General features: G+C 40.9%; 1 protein-coding gene across 1 annotated transcript in view; it reads right to left on the bottom strand.

The window, feature by feature from the left end:
* Positions 1 to 24,194, bottom strand: part of Znf407 (zinc finger protein 407) — a 378,677-nt gene that overhangs the window by 111,514 nt on the left and 242,969 nt on the right. Inside the window, exon 7 of the mRNA XM_021150389.2 lies at positions 23,265 to 23,385. Coding sequence (XP_021006048.1) covers positions 23,265 to 23,385 — 121 coding nt within the window. The remainder of the gene's footprint in view (positions 1 to 23,264; positions 23,386 to 24,194) is intronic.

Consider the following 24,194-nt stretch of genomic DNA (forward strand, 5'->3'; position numbering starts at 1 on the left):
TCCTATTGAGTCACTGAGTGTAACTTGTAGCAAGCACTGTGACCTCCCTGGGCACTGCACTGACTCCTATTGAGTCACTGAGTGTAACTTGTAGCTGTCCATATATGCATGAGTATGATACGCCCTTGAAGAGAATGTATTCTCCCTTCACTAGAAGCTACGTACTAAGAATGTGAGTTCTTTGTGGTGTCTACTGCTGTAAGAAAACATCATAACCCAAAGAGGTTTACTTCATGTTTACTTCTACACCATAGTCCATCATCAAAGCTAGTCAGAGCAGAGACCTGGAGGTGCGAGTTCAGGTCCTGGAGGGGTGCTGTCTACTGTGCTGCTCCCTGTGGCTTGCTCTGGCCACTTCCTGATAAACTGCAGGACAATCTGTGCAGGTATGGCACCACCCACAATGGATCGGACCCTCCTACATCAATCACTAATTGAGAAAAATACCTCACAGGCTGGCCTAAAGGCCAATCAATTGTGCTTCCCTTTTCTCAGATAGCACTAGCTTGTATCAGGTTGACAAACAAACAAATGAACAGAAGCCAGGACAATGAATCCTTGTCATTCTAAACCAAGCAGTACAATTAAACAGAGCCTTCCCCATCTTGCTTATCCCCAAGATGCCATGTTCATCTTAACACCACAATATAACACATGGTGTATCTTCAAAAGCTCTGTGGTCTTTAAAAATTAAAATACTTTAAATGTTCAGTCTCTGTAAGACATGCAAAGTCTCTCTCAAAGTTCAAACCCTCTGTAAAATGTCCAATGTCTCTCTAAATGCCCAACATCTCTCTAAAATGTCCAGTCTTTTTAAAGTACCAAAGACTTTAAAAGGTCAGTTGTTCACCTGTGACCTCCTGTTAAATCAGAAACTCATGTTAAGTTCATTTTAAATTCAAGTGGGAAGAAGGGGACACTGTCACAATCAAATCAGAGCAAACCAAATCCTAACTCTAAAAATCTCCATGTCCGAGACTGGCTTTCACTTATGATCTTGTGGCCTCCAAGGGGTGTGGGAGCCAAACTCCACTGGTTCTGCTCTTCACAGCACACACAGCACACACAGCATGTCTGCTCGGCACCACAGCTGCTGCCGCCCTTGGGTATCATCACTTGGTATTAACATCTTCACAGTCCTGGGGTTCTGCTGCAACTGGGCTGCACCTTCACCAACTTCGTCTCCCTGTGTGTGTTCAGGGAGCTGCCAAAGGGTCCAAACCTCAATCCCGGGCCTTCTCCTCCATCTGATTCAGGAGCGGATGCTGGATGTTTCTTAGAGTAAAACGGGAGGGATTTTAAGTTTATAGCTCAAGTCATGGAAGAAATTAAGTGAAACAATGTAAAATTTTGAAAATTATACTTATGAAATCACCACCATCAAATGAAGAGGAGTGGCTTAGAGCTAACAACTAACCTCAGAGAGGTGAAAAGGACAAACCAGAAACTTCACAATGAATTCCAGAGAGATAGCACCAAATACCTCAAAAACTGCAAAGGTACTTAAAAATTATTTAAATATAGGAACTAAATATTTAAGGAGTGAACCTAAGTATATAACAACTCAGTATGAAATTGACCTAAATTACCCTAAAGAAAGTATTCAAAAATGAAAAAAGTTTGGAGTGGAGATGGTGCATTCATATATATGAAATATAAGGAAGCATAATCCATGTAGTGTGTGTGTATGTTAATTTGCATATATAAAATTATTATTTTAAAATGACATATTCCTTGGGACTACTGCTTGTCCAAATTATGTTTATAAAATAAACATGCACACACACACACACACACATGCACACACACACACACACACACACACACGCACACACTCTCTTTACATGCAAAGAATCTGTATTATTCTATCTGGTCCGTTGAGAATATGTTATCCCCCTCTCTCCTTCAGTGTGAGAGTCAGTACACTGTGAATCCCAAAGTGACGTTGTAAGAAGGTATTCCATCTCTGAGCACACATGTGCAGTGATGTCAGCTGCCGCTGCTGCATTTTCACTGGCTCTCTAGCACAATGTAAGTGCCACATATAGCCAGTCACTCTACTCTCCACACTGCGTTCCACAGAATACGAGCAACAAAATACAACACCACTATATACAATATCTGCTACTTGTAGAAATACTGAAAACACTGATTTAGAGGAGGAAGAAAAAAATCTCTTCCTTTTATTCAGACATAAAGTGAAAGTTATGTATAACGAAGACTGGAATCATAAAGTCAAATATAGATTTCAGCACACAATTACTGCAAAATTATACAAATCAAAAACATAAATATAAAAAATGTATTATAAATAATATATAAAGCTTCTATAAAGGTAAATAAAGCCCCCTGCCCCCCCCCGAAAGCTCTGTTCTCAAGAGGCCAGCAGATGCGAAGAAATATTATGAATACAAAAGTAGGGAGGTGAGGGAAGGGCTCCTTCTCCAGAAGGCCAGGGAAGCACTGCACACTGTATTCTACTCATGGAGACTCACAATGTAAACTGCAGTAAACGTTTCTGAAACTTTTACTTTTAAAATGTTTACTTAGAATGTTATTTTTAATTACGTGTATATACAAGGCAGCAGGCATGTGTGAAACTGCAGGAGTCTCCATAGCCCAGAGAAGGGTGTTAGGTCCTCTGAAGCTGGAGTTACAGATGCCATGTCATAGATATGGAGGCAGTAGGCTAATTGATTTAGACGATGGAAACTGGACTCTGTCCTCTGAAAGGGCAATATTTGCTCTTAACCACTGAGTCATCTCTCCAGCCCCAAAGTGTTTATTTTTGTTAAGCAATTTGCTTCTGATTACAAAATATTACCTTATAGAACACTATTTTATAAGGCTGTCTTAAGGATTAACAAATACAAACTAAAAATGAAAGGATAAAAAGGAAAACACTCATTTTTTCTACTATTATAGCTAGTCTTCCTATTACAAAAAATGCATCACAAATACCTGAATAATTATCACCAATTATTTTGCTGTATAAAAAAAGTGATTTTAATTTTACTAAAACAGAGTCACTCCAACAGTTTTAAATGCCACTGACTACCTTTTTTTTTTTTTTGATTTTTTGAGACAGGGTTTCTCTGTGTAGCCCTGGCTGTCCTGGAGCTCACTCTGGCCACTGACTACTCTTGATGTACCTGCAAAGTTTACTGGGTAAGTACACACACACACACACACATACACACACATACACACACACTCTGACTGTTCAAACTTCTTTAACTCGTTCATGAAAATAATGACTCTGTCATTAAGTCCTAATAGTTATATTAAACTGACAGTAAACCCGTATTTACCTATATGTCGGGACAGTAGGTTTGCAGAGTCTTAGTAATAGCAATCCAAATGAATACAGAGTAATTCAAAGAAAATCTTTACAGCAACAGAAGACCATCCAGTTTTCTAGCCAGTGTTATCTAATTATAAATTCCCTGGGCCAGCCACTAGCCTAAGAAAGACCGCACAGTCCCAGCAGGGAAGGACTCAGAGCCTCAATAGCTGCAGGCCTCCACTGAAGCTTTCAGGGTTGTCTCACAACCTGGACAAGGCAGCCTGAGAGCGACACAGGCTCCTTTACCATTGATGTTCTCACTGAGGACCCACAAGGGAAGAACTAAACCGGGTTAGATTATTGATCACCCGTGCTGCTTAATTTAAAGTTGGATAAAATCAGCAAGAATAAAGAAATTTGTGGAGTTTGGAGACACACCTCAGAACGTAAGAGCATTAGCTGCTCCTGTAGAGGTACCAGCTCCACATGGCAACTTACAACTGCTCATAAATCCAGCTCTAGGGGACCTGGGGCCCTTTTTGGACCTTTGCAGGCACTGCATGAGCGAAGTACACAGTCATACATGCAGGCAAAGTACTCATGAAGTAAAGAGCAATACAAACATCTTAAAACCTTCAGGCTGCCATGTCCGCTAGGGAGCCTGTCATAGCCGTTCAGCATACAGATGTCACCTGTGGGGGGGAACCAAGAACAGCAAGGGACAGAATAGAGAGCACAGAGGACACTGCCTGTGGAGAGTAAAGACACACTTTACAATGACTAGAACAGGGCTGTGCATCAGGGGTGACCCCTCAACAGCAGGTTACACGGGGGAGTGGTGGGCGGTCTTCCTCCTTCCCTTCCACCCCTCCCCCCCACTCCTCTTTTATTTTATTTTTGTATTGATTAAGGTTTTTCTGAAGTAAACACTCCCCCTATGTGGTCCTGGCTGGCCTTGAACACTTAAGTTCAATGATTCCTTTACTTAGATTCTCAAGTACCTATAAGCACAGGTGCAGGCCGTGTACATGAGTCTCGATGTCCTAATCATTCCGAAACTAAAACTATTCAGGCTTTAAAACTTTGAAGCAGAAAAAAAAAAAAACCTAATTGTAAACATGAGAACAAAAAGTATTTTTATGGTCTTGATTAGTGTTTTCCTGAAGAAAATTTAAAATTCACATGCTACCAAAATACCTAAGAAAAGCTCCCCCTGAGTTAAGTTGCCATGTAACTTATACAATAAATGACAGGCAGGAAAAATATATTACATATATAAAACATACATAATCAGGTAACTTAGAGATTATAAAAGGAGTACTTATGGTTAATTTTTAAAATACAAAAATCTCCACCAGTATAAAAAAACGAATAAACAGTACATATATGTAAAGAGTATGGTGACTAATGCCTCTAGAAACAAAGGAAATACAAACTACAAACTAATGGTACAGAAAGTCTAAAAGTAAGATTAGCAGCTTCAAATATCAGATATGAAGAATGAACACAGCTGGAAACAGTGTACAGAAGGAGAGGTTCCCCAACCTGGAAAGCTTGAAGTTGGAACACAGCAACAGGTCCCACAGGCCAATCACAGGTCTGTTTCTGCTTGTCCTAGGGTTCTGAATACACCCTTGACAGGGCAGCACCGCCACACCAATGCTGCTAATAATTCCACAGACCCCAAGAGCCATGGTGTTCTACAAAATAATGTTCCCCAGCGGGAGAACCTAGAATTTGGTGCAGAGCTAACCTGTTCTGGGGATGGGCTGAGGGAAAGAGCTTTGACTATTGCACAGGATTCCAAACATCTTCCCAAGCTGGGAAGGCCTGCTGTGTGTACTACTTGATTTTCTATGCTCAGTAACACACACACAAGCAAAGAAAATCCCACTATCAATATTAAGCAGAATAAAGTACTAAAATGAAAAAACTTCTAGAAAGTAATATAAGTTTAGAAGAGGTCTAGACAGATGCATTGTAGGGTCTTTTCAGCATTTCAAACAGAAACCAATTAAGGTGCGAATGAGCAAGCAGACTAAATTTTAATGGTAATCATTTTTATGTAAAAGGTCTCCTGATCTAAGGAAACGTTTTCATTTTGCTTTAGATATTTTAGGATCACCAAAATTTCCCATGATAGCACTTTTTTTACACATATAAGGTAAATCTGATGAAAATATCAATTTCAAAAACAACTGGACTGAAGAGTAACTACCAAAATGGGAATGTTCTATACAATGGCAGAGACAGCAGGGTGACCTCAGCTGAGAGATGGGCTGAAGAGACAGCAGGCTGACCTCAGCTGAGAGACAGGTTGTAGAGACAGCAGGCTGACCTCAGCTGAGAGACAGGCTGAAGAGACAGACAGNCAGCTGAGAGACAGGTTGTAGAGACAGCAGGCTGACCTCAGCTGAGAGACAGGCTGAAGAGACAGACAGCAGGCTGACCTCAGCTGAGAGACAGGTTGAAACACAGTCTGAGCAATCAGGTTCAAGACTTGAACAGGAGAGGATGTGAAGAAGGGAACCAGAAACAGGAGGTGACCATGGTACAGCAGGGGAAGAACTGCTGTGTGAGGAAAGCACAGTAGAACTGGATTCCTCTCATAGCACCAAGAAACTGCTATGAAGGGAGAGGCAGAGGGAAGGCCTCATGGGCCATCTGTGCCAGTCCACAGGGCAGGAAGGAAAGGCTGGGGTGGAGGCACAGTGGTAAGACACAGGCCTTTCAAACTAACAATTACAAACAGTAAAACAAGAGGTTAAGTTCTATGAGAATGTTGGCAAATTAAATATTTAAATACAATGTGCGGTTAAAAACCTTGTGCTATGAGAGACCAGTGACCTGAACTGGATCCTGTAAAGGTGGGAGGAAAGAGAGAACTGACTCTATAGAATTGTCTGTTGGTATTCTGTCTGGACTCTACCCCCACAGTTACCTGGCAATAGCCAGGTAGGCCTGATCCACTATAAGGGGGCTGCTTGCCCCCTCCCCACTCTCTTGCCTCTTGCTCCCCCTCTCTCCACATTCCCTCCCCTCCCTCCACCTGGCCATGGCCAGCCTCTACTTCTCTTCTCTCTCCTTCTCTCTGCCTTTCTCTGACTCTACTATTCACTTAACTCCCCTCCCCATGCCTTGAATAAACTATCCTATACTATACCTTCCTGTGTCTGGTCTCTCGGGGGAAAGGGATGCCTCAGTATGGCCAGATCACTGGCTCTATCTGAGGCTACAGTAGTTTATAGGCACCTGGGATGATCCCAAAGGATTGCGACAGGCTGACTTCATGACAGGTTTCAAACTGGCAGTGTAGGAAACTAGGCCTAAAAACTGGGCAAGTCCAGGCAAGCCCTGACAACTCAGTTACTGGAAAACAAAACAAAACAACAAAACAAAACAAAACAAAACAAAACAAAACAAAACAAAACAAAACAAAAACTTAGAAGCTGCCCAGTCACCTGGCCTGAAGCAAGGGCAATGGGTCAGCAGTTCCCAGACCTCCCCAGTAACAGTTTCCAGCCCCCACACCACAATAATGGAATACCTCTAGAGATGGAGTAAAAAAAGGTCACCTACCCTGGAATCCCTTAATGTGCTTTGAATCTAGCCTGCAAGCTCACCTGGTTGTCTCTCCATCTTGGAATGAGAGACCCCACCGCCCCCACATGCTAGATTTGTACACAATAAAACGATCCTTGCTTTTGCATACTATTTGAGTCTGGGATATCATTCTTTGGCGAACAATGGACCCTTACATAATATTCTTTGAAATATCTTTTGCAATAGTAAATTCTAACTGGAGAATGCTTCCCACTTTTCTCCTTTCAATTTAATGAAAAACTTCTCTGAATTTGTTACTTTTCTGTCAGATATGTTAAGTTCTCATTAGATCACTGTTAGGATTTTTGTCTTTTACAGATCACAGCTTTTCAAAGCAAGTTTCTTTCTTCCATTCTCCCATCTCATTCTGTTTTATGACCTAGGTCATGGGTATAATTGAGGAGGGAGAAGAAACCTGCCAGGAAGGGAGAGGCCAGTGTGAGTCCCACATGACTGGCTCTGCTCAGATGCCTGGGAGACAGCGCCTCTGCTCCTGGGTCAGGACGCTGGGCTTCTTGAGACAGTTACAAGTATTTTGCTTTCTACATTGTTCAAACTTCTTTACTAACTTCGGCGGATTCCAAGTGATCTTGATTAAAAACCCTTACTAAAAATTCACTTAGCCATATGCACAGCAACTGCCTGTGATGTATACCGACCAATATATCGCACTGTTAATCTTGTTGCTTATCACTTACTTCCCAAATTCACTCAATGGAAACCATTACTCAGTCACATGTCTGCTTATGGCATCACAGCTAATGAGAGGAAAATGTAAATCTAACAACCTCGTTTCCACTTCCCACAATACTGAGAAACAATGCAAACCACACGGAGGAATGGCAGGTGCTAGGACGCTGAGTACTCTTTGTTAGAACCCCAAATTCCACATTCAGAACTTTGTACATTTAAAATTACGAGTAGGTACTTTGAGAACAGAATGCACACGATGCTGTGGGACAACTGAAATACCTCAACGAAGGAGAAGAGCGCACCCTGGAGAGCCTTGACTCCCATGGTTCCTGTAGCCCCAAGCAGGCAACACATCCCACCAAGATTCCCACTTCCAAATCCCTGGGTGCATCATCGGTAAAGTGGAGAGCAAAAACAAACCTATGTGCAATAGAGCAGGCTAGCTTTTTATCCAACTCAAGCCAACAAGGTGGACAAAGCTATGCTGACAATGAAGCTCAGATGTCTGGTGGTTAAGTACTGATGCCAAATCACCATTCCAAAGGCCCTAAATAACCATGTGAAGCAGGAGTAGGACTGCCCTTCAGTGACTTGGGCCTTAGCTTGATGCCTGTAGGGCTTTGGCCAAAGGACCTCTGTGGTCAAGTCTGCCATCTGTGAACAGTTCTATGCATTCCTTCACTGTAGGAGCCTGGAAGCTGTTACTCACTATGCATCTGAAGGGGAGAAAGGGCCAGGACATGCTGAATGTCCTCCACTGACCTAAACAGGAGGACGTTTTTATAAAGCAGGCAGGACACTGCTGCCTGAGGCTCAGAATGTGAACCAACCTGGTCTACCACTTCCTTCCACTTCTCTTTCTGGGTGGCACTGGTGACCTAGAGCTTCCTCTCATTGTTCTATTGCTACCCTTGATAAAAATACAGACCACTGATGCTTCATGTTGCATACCAGCTGTTTTCAGAGGTTGATTTTTTTTTTCTCCTTGCTTTCTATTTACATCAAGTATATGAACTGGGCTACAGATGCAGCTCAATGGTGAGTCACTTATCTAGCATGTATAAGGCCCTGGGGTCAATCTCTGTCACCACAAGAACAAAGAAACAGACAACTACCAAGAAAACTCACTTGAACTACATAATTTACAAATTTAGTCTAAAATAAACCACCTAAAACACAATAGTTTCCAATTCAAATAATTTAAATATATACATACATGTAAGTGAATAAATGATAATTTGCTATAATTTTGTAATTCAAAGTTTTATAAACTTAATATAAGTAAAAGTTTTATGAAGCTGAATATTTTATTTCCTAGTATCTCTGATAGTCTGGGTCAGACAATGGCTTTATTTGGGACAGTTTGAAGTTATTTAAGGGGAAAAAAACCCACCCCTGAAAAAAAACCAAGACTAGATGTTCAATAGTAATGGCTGGCATCCATGCAGAGAGCTGAGTGTCATGGGATACCCAGCAGGCCTGAGCACATAAACCATCTTAGACCCAGATTCACACAGGCTATGTGTGGGCACAGAGCTACCATTAACAAGTAGACACCACTTAAATGGCTGAAGGAAGTCCCATCCTTCATACCAGGGACACCCAGGAATTGGCAGGTAACTAGCCAGTATGAGCCTAGAGACAGGGCACTACTTGAAAGGAAATTCACACTGGCTCTGCTTTCAAATATTTGTAGTGCACAGCCACTGTGAACACTGAACTTACTTAGCTGTGGAAAGGGAGTTAAGTAATCTTCCCTAGTTTTAATTCAGTGGCTTATAAAAATATACTTGCCAAATATTAAACTTAAGATCAATTATCCACTAATTTTATTATTTTCATAAAGAGGAAAGAATCTTTTCACAATTCTGAAGTTCAGTGATTAGCTTTGAAGAAGAAAAAGGTAATAGAAAGAATCAATAATGACCAGAAGCACTAAATTATCTAATAATCTATGACGAGTTGCACAAAAATGCACTCTGTAATCCATTTAAAAATAATAACCGGTTCATTTCAACCCTGCACACAATGCTTCCCTTTGTCCCTTGTAAGTCTCTCAAATGTCTTATTTTAAAGGAATATATAGTAGTCCCGGAAGACATTCTCCCATTTCTATTCTCTGCGACTCCTGCGAGCCCTTGTTCTGTGTGATAAGGCAATCTCCTCCGGGATCTGAGCTGTGTAGTTTCGCACCACGAGTGACAAGGACTCGACTTGAATAACTGCTGTGCGCAGGTTGTAATTATGTCAGCTGGAGTGTTGAACAAGGGGACTGATTAATGTGAGCCCTGGCCCAGGCGCAGTCCCTATCAAACCCTCTGCGCGGGCCAGCAGTGGGGACGGGTTAAAGCAGAAAGACAAAACATGCAGCCCCGGCCATGATAGATGAATTGCTCCAACGGTCTCAGGCAGATGTTCCCGGACAGTATAATATACAATTACTCTGCCTTATCACCTTCCCAGGGACAATAAAGCTTCCTCCTTCTATAGCTCATGTGAGTGAAGGCAAAATTAGTTTTACTTTTACCACGCTGACTCACTTATCATGTTGCCTTGATTGTGCTTTTACAGCTAAAGAAAACAGAGATTCCACTTTTAAACTCCAAAGAAAAAGACCTTAAAATAAAACTGAAACCTTGTTTGGAGTCTCTTTTACATCAGAGATACACTGTTTTAAAAGATTGTTTTGTGAAAAAGAGATGCACGAAGAGTAATAAAACATGTGTACATAGGTAGTTAAGAACAAGTACAGACGTAACTCAACAAGATGTGGACTGCATAACCACTACATTCAAACATTACTTTTCAAAGACAAAGCAGATATTAATTGGAAAGAACGTGTAATTAAAATATATCTGTGCTGATATGGGCTCAGTTTCTAGATCTGCGTTGATCTCCAATGACACAGGCACACCACGCTATCCGTATCCCCAGCCTCTGCTCAGGAAGGCTGTCCTCGCCGAGGAGGAGGACACTGGTTTGCAGCCACTTTAATAAGACACAGCCAGAGTGTCAGTCAGGGCTAGTCTTATTTCTGGAAAAACAGAGCTTCTATCGCCTTTGTTTGTAATTACAGAGATGGCACTAAAATGTGGGCGGAGGGATACAGAACAGAATCCTCTCGAGAGGCAAAGGGAAACGGGCCTGAGTGCTAAAGCTTATCACCTACCATAAGGTAAAGCCGCAAACTGATGTCCAGCCAAAAGAGGCTCGGACTGATCATACTTATAATAAGTCAAAATGGCAGATGTTGTTACAGAATCAAAGGATACCTATACAATGTGTGACTGCATGCTTAAACAACCAACATCAGCCTGTGGGGTGATATAAATGACTCATTTCCACTGTTTAGTGGTTTAATACAACTGACACCAACACTTGGCAGTTATAATGCACCCTTAGTCACAAAAACAAATCATGCCCCTGTCTCACCCTGAGAAGTAATGTCTCAGGTTTCCCTTTCCATATTATACACTCACTAAGTCCAATGCCTGGAATATCCTTATCACACTTTTCTTGGCATGACATACCCCAGCCAAGGTATTTGTGTCTAGAAAAAGCAGTTTGAAGAAGCCAGGGATCAATTTAAAAATAATTTTCAAAAGAAGATTTAGCACAATATACCCCCAAAATGTTATACTTCTCACTGGTAAAGGTATTTTATGATGTTCCAGTAATTACTTGGAAAAGGGCAAGCAAATAAGAGGTGGGTAAAAGCAAATGGACCAGGTTGTAAATGTATGAAGGAGTCCAGTGTCATTACAATGAACAACTCTGTACACTGAGATTGGCTCATGATGTCATTGGAGTGTTCTGTTAGATTTACTGACCTTAGAAAAACTGAAAAATTAACACAAATTATTTAGAATAAGAAAGAAAAGATGTCGTATTTTAAAACTACATTTAAATGGGTATTCAGTAAATGATCACATGGAACTGTTAAATAGCAGCAAGCAAAATTTTAAATTAAATAAACAGTTAAAGCCTTCTGTATAGATGCAAGGAAGGGTACAGAGAATGTGGGCATCACTTTGAGTACAATGGGAGGAAGCTACAGAATTGTAATCCCCTCCATGTCCAGTCTTTGGTTTTATAACTTTGAACTCTACAACATCACATTTGGTGCTGTGTGGTATCCCACAGTATGTGAACTTCACTTCACAGATTGCTCAGAAGGCAACTAAACACAACTCAAGTTTCAACGTGTGGCCAGAGTAGCCGCTGTTCTGAGGCCCCATCACTCCTGCCCTCGGTTCCCATTTTCCATGGCTTACACTGGGTGTGCTCAGCCACTCTCTGTTCTAACTACTGAAGCTGCTGGCTGTCCTCCAAATCCAGCAGCTCAGAAGCAGGTTCCAGGCCCACAATTCAATCGTTTACTTCTTGCTAGGCCCTCTCTTTCCTGCAGGCCCCTCCAGTTCTCCCATCTACATCTCCCATGCAAGCTCTGGCTATCTGTCCTCTCTGTTAACTGATTTCTGCTCCCATCGTTTCCAGGGTCACTTTCCCTGCCATTACTGCCATCAGGTTCTACAGTGAGGAGTACTGAAGTGTTCACATACATCTGAGAGTGTTGGAAAAGCAGTGTGTCCCAGATCACACTTCCTGACATATTAGTAAAGAACACTTCCTCCCCAGAAGTGAGTGTCTCACTGATGCCATCACTCCCAAGGAGCTGTAGCCATGCACGAAAAGACAAAAAGGTTTCTTTTTGTCTGCTGCCTGCCTGTCTCCTCATCTCTTTAGGTGGCCTCATTTGCTGCCTGCTCCTTTGCTGTGGTATTTCAAATGATCTCCCACTTCTGTTATTTCCCCCAATTCATTTTTTGTAGCCCATTGTATTTGATGATATAGGGACTGGGAACAGCATTCACTCCTCCACAGACCCCTGCCACCACTGCCCTGTGAGCCAAGGTCGTCCTCTCCAGCATGGGCAGGGCTACTGTCCCAGCACTTCTTAGTTCTCTCTACTACATAATTTCCTATATCTTACAACACAACACATGCTACTTGGAGAGACTTGAAAATGGAAAAAAAAAAGGTATACTTTAAAAATACAGTACACCAGAATTTTACTTAAACAGCAACTAGAGAACTAACATTATAAGTGTGGGGTATCAAATCAAATGTCTTAAGTTAAAACTTTTAACCTTTTTCACATCAAACACTTTAGCCCAAGAAACAAATTATGTTATTTAATGATAAGTTTGAACATCACTTTTTCCCAGCAAAAAACTCTGATTTGTCTCAGCACTTTTCATATTTGTTTCTACTTACACCTTAACACTGAAGAAACGAAACACTGACGGAAGGGAAGGACCTTGAACAGCTAATGAGCACACATTCCAAACCACAGTGAAAAAGCATATACAAAGAAGGGCAGAAGGAAGATGGAGGCTGCGTAGCAAGAGCCTAGCTAAAGTCAGTAATGATAAGAAATGAAGTTTATGGAGTTGGAAGAAAGATATTGAAGGGAAAATATCAGTTGACATATTACATGTGGAACACTAAACTGTAGCTTACATAAACTATGCCTCTCTTTGAGCTAGAAAGTAAAGGATAATATTAGGCTGCTTGCAAGCCTAGACTATTTTAAAAGCAGCAGAAGAAAATATAAGTATGGAGAAACCAAGAGTTGGAACTGCATTCTTCTAATAAAAAAAGACCGTGTGCCACGATGTGTAGAAACACTGCACTGCCTTTATGCAAGTGCTTCAGGAAACGCCCACACATTCACATGCTCGGTCATCTTGTTCTAAAAAAGAGGAGTTCACTCCATCAGAAGACGTCTCTCATGGAAAACTGGTCTAAAGCCCTGTCTCATAACAAGGACTCCCATCAGTTTTTAAACTCAAATTTTTCTGTCTTTTTCCCCACCATGATGTTTGTGTAGGTCCCAGAGAGAGACCATTTCAGCATAGGATGAAACAAAGGAGTTGAAAACAGGAAGAATTAAGGAAAATGGTCAACTTTCAAGACACATCGAAGTCACCTTTTTTGTTTTTTAAGTGCCAGGGTGATGATATATACAGCGCTTTACTGACTGTTGTCAGCTTCTCCATGGACTTACAAGTGTGTGCCTAATAAGCTTCAGGGCCTGAACTTTCTAACTGCTGGGGATAGAGACAGTTACAAAGGAAAGTGTTTTCTTTGTGATAATAACCCTGGTGTCTGAGGAATAAGTTATTATGCAAGAGACTATTTGCCCCAAAAATATTTTCTATTTTTTTTCATCTCTAAGGCCTTTCTTCCTATCACAAGACATACAGATATATTTAACTACCACCCCAGGGACTGTCCATAGTAATTCCTTGTAGAAAGACCATCCCCAAAGATAGCTTTGGCCCTCTATTAATGACTGAAATTGGGATTCAACAACAACAGTTTAAACAAACATGTTTATCTAGATTCTACTTTAAGAGATAGCAGAGGGAGTGTATGGTCACTTTGTGATGGCAATGGCTCGTCTAATTAATCTGTGATCTCAGCGCTGCTGTAGCTGCATCAACAAGCAAAACCCCTCACCTGTGCTGATAAACAAAAGATGGAAGGCAGAGCCTTGTCCTTAAAGAGAAACAGGCAACTTATAAATCTCAATGTTATGGAATCTACTATATGATTATATGTATCACTGTTTTACATTTATTACAATTTTAGAATAAAATAATCAATACTAACTCAAATTCAGGGAAAAATAATGGGCTACATCAGCCCACTGCCTGCCAAGGTGAAATAAACATTAAAGTCTATGGGTTTGTGTGCTCTAGCAAGGACAGAGAAGTGTGTATAGGACAAGCTGCCTGTGAGGACAAAGTCATACAAAACAGGTCAGAAAATGCAAACTCAAACTGACACCACACAACTAGAAAGAGGGGCCCAAGTGAAATGGACAGAGACAAGCGGCACAGACTGCCTCCTTCAGGAGAAACTCAGTTTCTGGAGACATTAGACACAGAGGACAGAAAAGCAAGGGTGATTCTACACTCACAACCTTTGAGACTAGTCCTGGATGGATAAAATTAAGCACACGCTGCTTTCATTTGGTGAAGGATTACATATGAAAATCCTACTGACACTTAACAGAAACATTTACCCACACAGAACTCATCCTCCTCAGACAAATGGTAGGAGAATTCTTAAGCAGTGTTTCCTTACTACGCAGCCATGACACAGACATCTGCCTGTGATGGACTGAAGTGTGTGCAAGGCGCAAGCAGGCAAGGGCACTCTGCCTGCAGGACACCACTACTCACAGACACAACTGATGACGCTTTCCAGAAGAAATCCTGTTTGAAGAAAGCCTTGCTTCACCACTGCCCATCAAAAATATGAGCTCAACTTTCTAGTCTTTCAGAGCCATGAAGTCTGAGCCATCAAATAGGTCAGCAGCACAACAGAGCAAAGAGCAGAAGAGCCTCAGGCAGTGAGACCGTGAAGTAGCAGCTCTACTGCTACTTCATGACAAGGAATGCCAACTCCAACTTTCTTGTGATCTGAATAGGAGGAACTATTCTTAATTAGTGGAATAAACAAAGAGCTTTACATGTAAATTATGTATAATATTAATGCAGGTATCTTCATTTTATAATTTTTATGACTATTGTAATTTTATTAAAAATTAAAGAAAAATTAATGCTAACTCCAATTTATTCTAAAAGAAATTGTGAGATTCACTTCACATGTCTAATCTCGCTTCTTTCTCTTCTATACAATCATCTTTTCCCTTCTTACTATTCAGGGGCAAATCCGAGCAGCACAGGAAGCCATGGGGAGGAAAATAGGAACTCTCTCAAGACCTGATCCAAAAGGAGAAAATTATCCCCTGTGGACTTTGTCACTCTAAGTCAGGATGCTGCAGAAATAAATCCCAGACAAGAAAAATGAATCCTGCTTTATGCTGAACTTACAGTGTCACAAAGCCAATGAACATTTGCCTTATATTTAATTATGTGTAACATTGTCCTAAAAGACTCTTATCATCCCTGACGTTAAACATTTTTTTCTAATTGATATATTTTATAAAAATGTCTGTATCAGAAATTAAGATGAAATTTCAAGTGGAAGATCGTAACGCTAAGGATTTGTATTTTGATGACTTTAAGTTACAAAGTTATTTCTTAAAACTTCTTCCCAAACACTTCAAATTATAATTCAAGGTAAAACAGAATTTACCAAGTTAAAAGTATTTATCCCCTAAAAAGTTTCTAGTATGGACACAGATTCCAAACAAGCAGCCAAGCCCTTCCACTTGAGCACAGGCATAAATGCCCGGCCACTCACCTGCTGCAACAGCTGAGCAGAGTCAGAGGAAAAGGCACAGGGAGCCCAGAGTGCACAGGAAGTCTGCTGCTACTGGAGGCCCTGCACTCTTTCCTCACACAAGAAAGAAAGATGCACTTGGGGAAGAAAACTAATGTGCCAAACACATCTCCAGAAAACCCTGGCCAAGGGTGCCTAGTCAGTCATCAAGTAAGAAGACAGGAGATAAAATATATTTGCAGAGTTAGCAAAGAGAGTGGTGAGTCCTTAATGTGAGGTGGAATTGGAGAATTTATTGGCTAGCTTCATGAGATACAATTATTATTTTTTTGAGAATAGTTTCATGCTGTGAATTAAAATCATTTGTGCATAAACAAAAATACTAAGGACTATGCTAGAGAACAAAGACACGTGTTATTAGTGGAGCTAAGAGTGAAATTTCAAGAGGAAAACTGAAACATTGAGGCTATTTCAAATTCAACAGAAGCACAACAAAATGGCTTTAAATTTGCTTTCTACAAGGTAACAAATGAGATTTGAGGTACTTAAAGTCTTCTTCACACTCTGAAGATTGTAGTATGATGAGGTAAGTCTTCTGTTGTGTTCTCCAGATTGCTATCTGTTGTTCATAGTTCCTGCATAAATGTTAAAGGAATAAAAGAGAATCTAATAGGATGGTAAGCTTCACACAGAACAAACAAAACCAACGAGGGGTAGGCTTCAGTTTACTTCAGTAAACCTCCTCTCACCTGCAAGCCAACACGGTAAGTGAAGAGAAACCACTCTCGATAGTCACAGATCTGATGGGAAGGAGAGATTTTACATTGTGTAAATGATACTATACCACATGAAAGGCTAGGCTGTTTCTTGTTCTCTTGTTAATAGAAAGATGACAGTACAGAACAAAAGAAAATAGAGGAAAATGTTGACTTTCATTTTTGTGTAAAAACAAATCTAAGAATCTGCTACATAAATAATATAGTAGGACTGTGGACTGTGGGTCTAAATTTAGGCTTTGAAATTATAATGTATAGTAATTAATGATGAAAAGTTATAAAGTTGTGATGGAACACACTGATGGATAATGGATTAGACTTCTGGATATTTTAGACAGGAAAAGCAACAAAGAGGGATCCATGTTTATATTTAAATAGAATGAGATGTCATTGCCTAAATTAATAATGCAAACTTGAAAAATAGCCCCAGGTTCAAAAGACCAATTATAAAATTCTTTTGTAAACAAATCCACACATATATTTTTCATGAATAATTTTAACAAGTAGTATTAGTGCACTAATGTTCAATTTATAAAATGAGAAATATAATTTAAATATCATTTCCATTTCTAATTGTTAGCTTCCTTACAGATGATAGCTAATACTGGCAAGGAAGAGCAGAGGATGGAACAGTATTCATCTATCTATATGAAGCAAACAGAATGTACATGGGACAAGTATTTGATATCTGAGTAATAAGATATTGTGAAGGGAACAGATAAATATATAAACTTTTAAAGAAACAGGTAAGCATCCTGCTGTGATCAATATGGTCATCACGCACACTGACACGCACCACGAGACAGGAGGTGTTTCCAGTGTGCCCATGGGTAGCAGTGGTATCGTGGTCTTTCTGGTGTTTCTCATTAAGAAAATAAAAAAGCTGTGGAAACTTCTCTAGTTCTTTCTTAACTCTTACCATCATGGGACTTAATAAGTCTTTAAACTCTTTTAATATTAATGTAATTATTCACTAGGAAGAGGCAACCACAGTACACAGAAAAATAAAACTTTAGAATGACTAAAAATGCTTCAAATCACTTACTTTCAGAAAATAAAATCATAAAATATTTACATAAAGACAAAATTAACCTTTACCAAGTAAAGGAAGTATCTGAAAAAGGGACTTAGTGGATATTTCTAGATATAAGTGCCCTGTGTGTTAATTCAGGGCAGATGGCATTCTTGGGAGAACACTGCCTACTCTTGGAGACGTGTAGTGGCACACACTAGCTCCTGTGAAGCAGTCGCACGGGACGCAACTATGTAATAACTTTAGCAAAATGTTCAATACTTTTTCAAAGCAAAGAAATTAGAGGTATTTGGAAATACATCTGAGCATATAAGCATCACAAGTCTACCAAAGTGTGATGATGATAATATAAAAGATTCAAATGATAATCTTTGTGGTAGTTATTGTCAAAAGCCTTCATCAAAGAAAATCTAAAGATTTATTCTAAAAAGTCATGACCAACCAAGAAGATTTTGAAGTAGGCATATTCAGCGGAAATGCCTCAGAGTAGCGCAGAAATAGATACCAAAGATATCGGCCATTATAACTCATGTGGCACGTTACAGGACAGTGATCTTCAAAGGGACGCACTTTCAAACTGTAAGGTGTCTCAGCAATTATAAAAGAAGTGATTTTGTATTTAATCATTTCTAAATATTATAAAAACTGCTGAAACTTCAATCAGCATGAATTACAGAAGAATTCCAACACACTTCAGACATGCAGGACACAGAAGATGTGGCTAACACTGACAGGTGAAATGAGATGCCTTGTAAAGTAGAAAACGAATGGGGAAACAGGCACTTAGGTCGACTACTAACTCCACATGCCAGGCTCTGCCTAGGGCCCATCTTACTACACTTCAATGTTAACGACTTTGTAGTATGGAGTCACCGAAAGTCTGCTAAAGGTCTGAACACCCAATAACTACATCATCTGAGTACCCATCCCACAGGCAAGAGAAAGTAAAAATCCAGTTCACAGTACAGCCCAGGTCTTTCTGCAACACTTGCCCAAGTGATATATGATGATATAATTGCAACCATGCTGCCGAAGACACAAGAGCATGCTCAATACTGCACATGCCTTAACTCCAGACAGCAAGAGACTTGAAATGCTTCATGCTGAATTTGAGTCTGATGTATATTTACCCAACAGTATTGTACGGTCCATACAAATCTTTTAACTATCATAGACATATAATGGTTTAATTATAAAATGACTTCTAATATTTTTCTACAATCAGTCCTAGACATGAAAATATTAAATTGAGATATCTTTGCATTATATACTGTTAGAATGTTTAATTTTTGAAATAGCTGTTTGAATTACAGACTAAAATTTCATTTAAAAAATTAAATGAATTTTGAGGTGGGACTTGAGCAGAATTTCCAATGGTCCTAAACATTAGTGGTGTGCTGACACTGAAGTTTATAAAATCAGAATATGATCAACTCTGAGGAACAATACAGCTGCCCCTGTGCAGCAGCAGCAGCAGCAGCAGCAGCAGCAGCACTGGTGGTGGCCAAGAAACACTGCTCCCATGTAGAACACAAGGAAGCATGCCTCTCCTCCCTGACCCTGCACACACTTGATGTGCTGGGGTAGGGGGATACCCAGTGTGTGTGTGTGGGGTTTATTCTCTCAGAGGTGATGATGATGATGATGATGAGGGACTTGGGGAGGGGTGGATCAGGCAGGGGACAGCAATTGGAATGTAAAGTTAATAAAGTAAAAAGAAAGAAAGCACACCTCTCATTAGTATGTAAACTTGCTCTTTTCCTAATGTAGAATTATGTATACAACAGAAGTTTCTGTAAAATATCTTTTAATATTTATTATCAGTAAAATTTGATCTATATATGCACATCTAAAGCTCCCTGCTATTTTCTTGGGGGGAAATAGTTTCAAGTGGAAAAGCTTAAGAAATCTTGTTCTTCTTGGTCTTGGTCATCCTGGGGCTGCTTTCCATATACTTAAGAAAAAGTAATGCTAAATATTTCTCTAGTTGTAACTTTGTTTTGGTGAGTATGTGTGTATATGTATGTATGTGTGCACGTGCTTGTATGTGCATGTGCATACTTTTGTATGTGGTGGAGCAAATAAGTGTTAAAATATATTTGGTAGTTAAAGTATGAACCCAGGTGAAGCTGCACACTGTCTGCTGCAAATGGCTACTCTAACTATACAGAACTTTCCTGAGATGTAGCTTTGGGTCTGGTTAAATTGGATACATATTTTTCTTACACTTTTTATAATAACATTTAAAGTATATTAAATAATATTAAAGAATTCTACCGTTATCCTACTAAATTCCATGGGGGGGGCAGAGACTGGGAATATACTTAATATGTAAGTTATCTGGAAGACAATTAACATTATTAATAAATCAGCTCTTCCCATTCATGAAAATGGTGTTATGTATCTTGCTTTACTTGTATATTTGTTTTTAAAAAATATTTTTTATCAGCCGAGAATGAAGGTGGGTGGTGGAGTGTTTAGCTAACATGCCCAAAGCCCTTGGCTTGATGCTTAGTACTGTAAGAAAAGTGTTTTGAGGGCACTAATAGCATATGTCTTACATTTTTTGTAAGCAATGTCTAGATATTCAAGATGCTGGATTCTATTGTAAATGGTATCATACTTTCAAAACATAATTAATGTGTGTATTTATGTGTCTGAATATATCTGTGCACATGTGTGTGTGTGAGTATATGTGTGTTCTTGTGTATACGTGTGCATAGAAGCAGGACGAACTGACACCCACATGGGTCTCCGAGTGTGAGAGCGAGTCCAGCAGCGAGAGCGAGGGCACCCATGACCTTCAAGCTGCTCCCTAACTGCATGGCTCACCTGACACTCATCCCACTGTATTTTTGGTTTCTTCTTCCCAACTATGCTCACAGAGCAGTTTGAAATACCTTTTATTTGTATTTCTCAGAGGTTTAACCTTCTGACCAATGTACCCAGTCTCTCTAGCAAACACACACTGAGTAGTGGCTGTGCTCCAGACACAGGCAGAAGTCTTACGAGAACATGACAAGCCATGAAGTAGGCTGGCACAGGTGGAGCCCCCAGGATCGACTGCAGAGTAATACTTTCCTGAAGGCAGGGGGGTTGTAAGTGAAGAGTTTAAGAAGTTAGATGGGATTGAACTGAACTCAGGGGTTCCTGATGGAGGAGTTGGAGAAGGGACTGAAGGAGCTGAGGGGGTTTGCAGCCCCATGGAGGGAGCAACAGTGTCAACAGGCCAGACCCCCCAGAGCTCCTGGGGACTGGACCACCAACCAAAGAATACACATGCAACGACCTATGGCGTTGTCCATATATGTGGCAGAGGATAGCCTTGTTGGACATCAGTGGGAGGGGAGGCCCTTGGGCCTGAGGGCATAAGATGCCCCAGTGTAGGGGAATGCCAGGGAGGGAAGACTGGAGTGGGTGGGTGGGGGAGTACCTTCATAGAGGCAGGGGGAGTGGGGAGGAGACGGGGGTTTCCGAAGGGGAGACATGGAAAGGGGAAAATATGTGAAATGTAAATAAAGAAAATATCCAATCCAAAAAAAAAAAAAAAAAAAAGATTCAAGTCTAAAAAAAAATAAAGAAGAAGTTGGATGGGGTCACGTCAGAGTGTGAGTGAGCTAGTAGTGCACACAGGAGCCTGGACAGCAGGCTAAGAAACAATCGGGACCTCAGGAAGGAAGATGGAGTTGATGTAAGGGGAGGGTCTGTCACTACAGCCACTCTCTGTGTGCTGAGCCTGAGTGCTTCCTCACATCCCAGGGCGGTGAGCAGGCTCACAGCAAAAGCCTAGCCTGGGTGCTGTGGCCCAGCAAGAGGTGGCCAGCTTCCCTTACAGAAAGCTCCTTTGCTGGGTCCTGCTTACTATGTAACCCATGAGTGACACTTCTGTCAGTTTACAGGGAACCTTGCAGATCCCCTCATTTGAAACACCTCTACTACTTTAAAACCTGTGAGAACCACAGTTCCTGAGGATGGTTAATGATATAGAAAGGAGGTACAAAGTGTTTAAAATGAGAATGAAGAGTTATCTCAAAGAAACCTATCCTTCCCCCAAGATAAGCAGCCTTATGCACATGGTATAAGCCCTAGCTTATAATCCCCAAAGCAAGGCGTATGAGGAGACACGGTGCTCAGTTTCTAACTGTACCTCTCTTACTGGACCACAACTACGGGATAGGCTCATCAATAAGGTAAAAATGCTTGAAAATGGTTTTAACAGACCCCATAACATCAGGAGATTAGAGTTTCCTCTAACTAGATCACCATTTCCCAAACTTCCAAGAAATGCCATTCTAGTGTTATGTGTAGGCACAGCTCATAAAATGTTGGGTGAATAAATAATTAATGAATGAAATATATCTGTAATATCTCTGTAGTATTCAATGACCTTTCACATAAAAATTAATGCAATAACGCAGATAATAATCAAGATTGTGGCAATATATTTGCCAAGTGCACAGGTTACCTCAACAGGCATACAAAACTCAGCTTTTTGAAGACAGCTCTACATTCATTCTTCATCCTCCATATAGGGGATTGGTTTTTCTCTATCACATAGGTCGTGTGGTAGCCAGAGTGGAGAGCTTCGGGGCAAAGTCCCTGGTCTAACGCTGTGTCAATCAGCTGAGTAGAATGTCTACTGTATCACAGAATGTGGGAGAGTTCAAGCTCACGCTCACGTTCGTGGACAGCTTGACCTGGCAGGACTCTCCATTCTGCATCCGACTGTCACTGTAGCTCCCCAGGGCCCTTGCTATTGCCTCTTGGTTCCCAGACCCAGAGAGTGGGATAAACAACCACAGCTTCTAAAGCACTTTCTGCTCAGCCTCCTTACAAGCAACAGCTCCTTCATCTTGGAGGTGCAGAGTGCAAAATGACAAGGACACGTCTCTTACTCCCCAGCTAGGACTGAGGACTGGGTCTGGGCTCCCTCGGGCTCTTTTATTTGCCTCTCCAATCAATTTTGCAATTGTTTCTGAAAACTCAGTCACTGATGGTGCAATTCCACCGCAGAAGGCAGAAAACACTTCTTACACCACCTTCACTGTCACACAAACGCTTTTGCTCACACCTTGTCAAATGGTGCATTGCTGCAATGCATCCTTACTGTGAACGGCGAAATACTCAAAATGTGGGAAAAGGGGGTTAGAAAACCTACGCACCAAGCCTATGAAACCAGAAGTCTGTGCTAACGACTCATAGCAAGTCTACGACTTTATCATGGGGAAGCATATGTCATCAGTGTGCTCACGTACAGGATACTTAACACCCATGCAAGCAAGGGCTGTACTATAGGGCACTGGTAGAGCAGACCAAATTACAATAAAAGGTCTACATGACAGTGAGGGAGGTGCTCCTGAAGAAGTGCATTAAGTAAGTATATTAAGTATATTAAGTAAGTTTATTAAGGAACTCTCTCACCAACCCTCTCAATTTACAGTGAGCGTAAAACTGTTCTGAAAAACGTATTCATTTGTTAAAAAACATCATTTCAATTAGGAATTAAATATCTTGCCTAATGTGTACCACTCATTAAAGTATTCTAAAGTAGACTGGGAAAGCTGGAGTTCTTCTGGATTCCAATCGACTCTGGTGACACATCTGATCTTATTACCTGTAGTCACACCAAGGGCACCTGTATGGCTTCTCTCCAGTGTGCACACGCTTATGACGAGTCAAGTGTGACTGGGTTGTGGAGGCGAAGTTACACTCATCACATTTGAAAGGCTTTTCCCCTGCAACAAGAAGTGCACATACATGAATGATAATAACTGGACGCAAAGTATCCAAGCCTAGTATTAACATATAAAATGTTTATATACATAAAACATTACAAATATGATTGATCGGTTCCATACCTTTAAAATACTTTAAACCTGGAGGATATTACTGACTTTTCTAAGTTAGCTACTAGAAAGGAATATGATGTATTGTCCAAACAGGATTCCTGGTTGTAAGTGTAGGTTGGGATTGTGGAATTTATTTCTAGACCACGTTAGATGAGAGGCATTCCAAAAAAGAAAACTCAGTGAACTCAAAAGCGTGGCCAACCACACAACACACAAACAGTTGAATATAAAATGTGAAATAGTAAATTCCTAGCACCAATCATAAAGAAAAATAAAATGAAGCCATTACTTTAAGAAATATTAGAAATAGGAGTAGGGCCACAGGCCACTTCCGGCCGGATCAGCGCCAGGGTTGCTGGAGCGCAGGGTTGCCTGACACCCGCCAGCTACCCACGACCCCCACCTCAGGATTTTGGGACTGCTGGTGAGTGGAACACAGCTTGTGCTCCAGTCCAATCACGCGGGACCTAAGACTGCTCTGGTTGGGGAGAGAGAAATCCGGCCTACATAGGGCCACAAGCCTCTTAAGGTCAGAAAAGCACCGGGGCAGCTGGGGCGCAGGGTCAGCTGACACTCGCCAGCTACCCACAACACCCTCCACAGAATCTTAAGACTTCTGGTGAGTGGAGCACAGCTTCTGCTCCAATCCAATTGCACNCAGGACCTGAGACTGCATTAGTTAGGGAAGCAGAAAC

The sequence above is a fragment of the Mus caroli genome, chromosome 18 (genome assembly GCF_900094665.2).
Source record: "Mus caroli chromosome 18, CAROLI_EIJ_v1.1, whole genome shotgun sequence".
Lineage (NCBI taxonomy): Eukaryota > Metazoa > Chordata > Mammalia > Rodentia > Muridae > Mus > Mus caroli.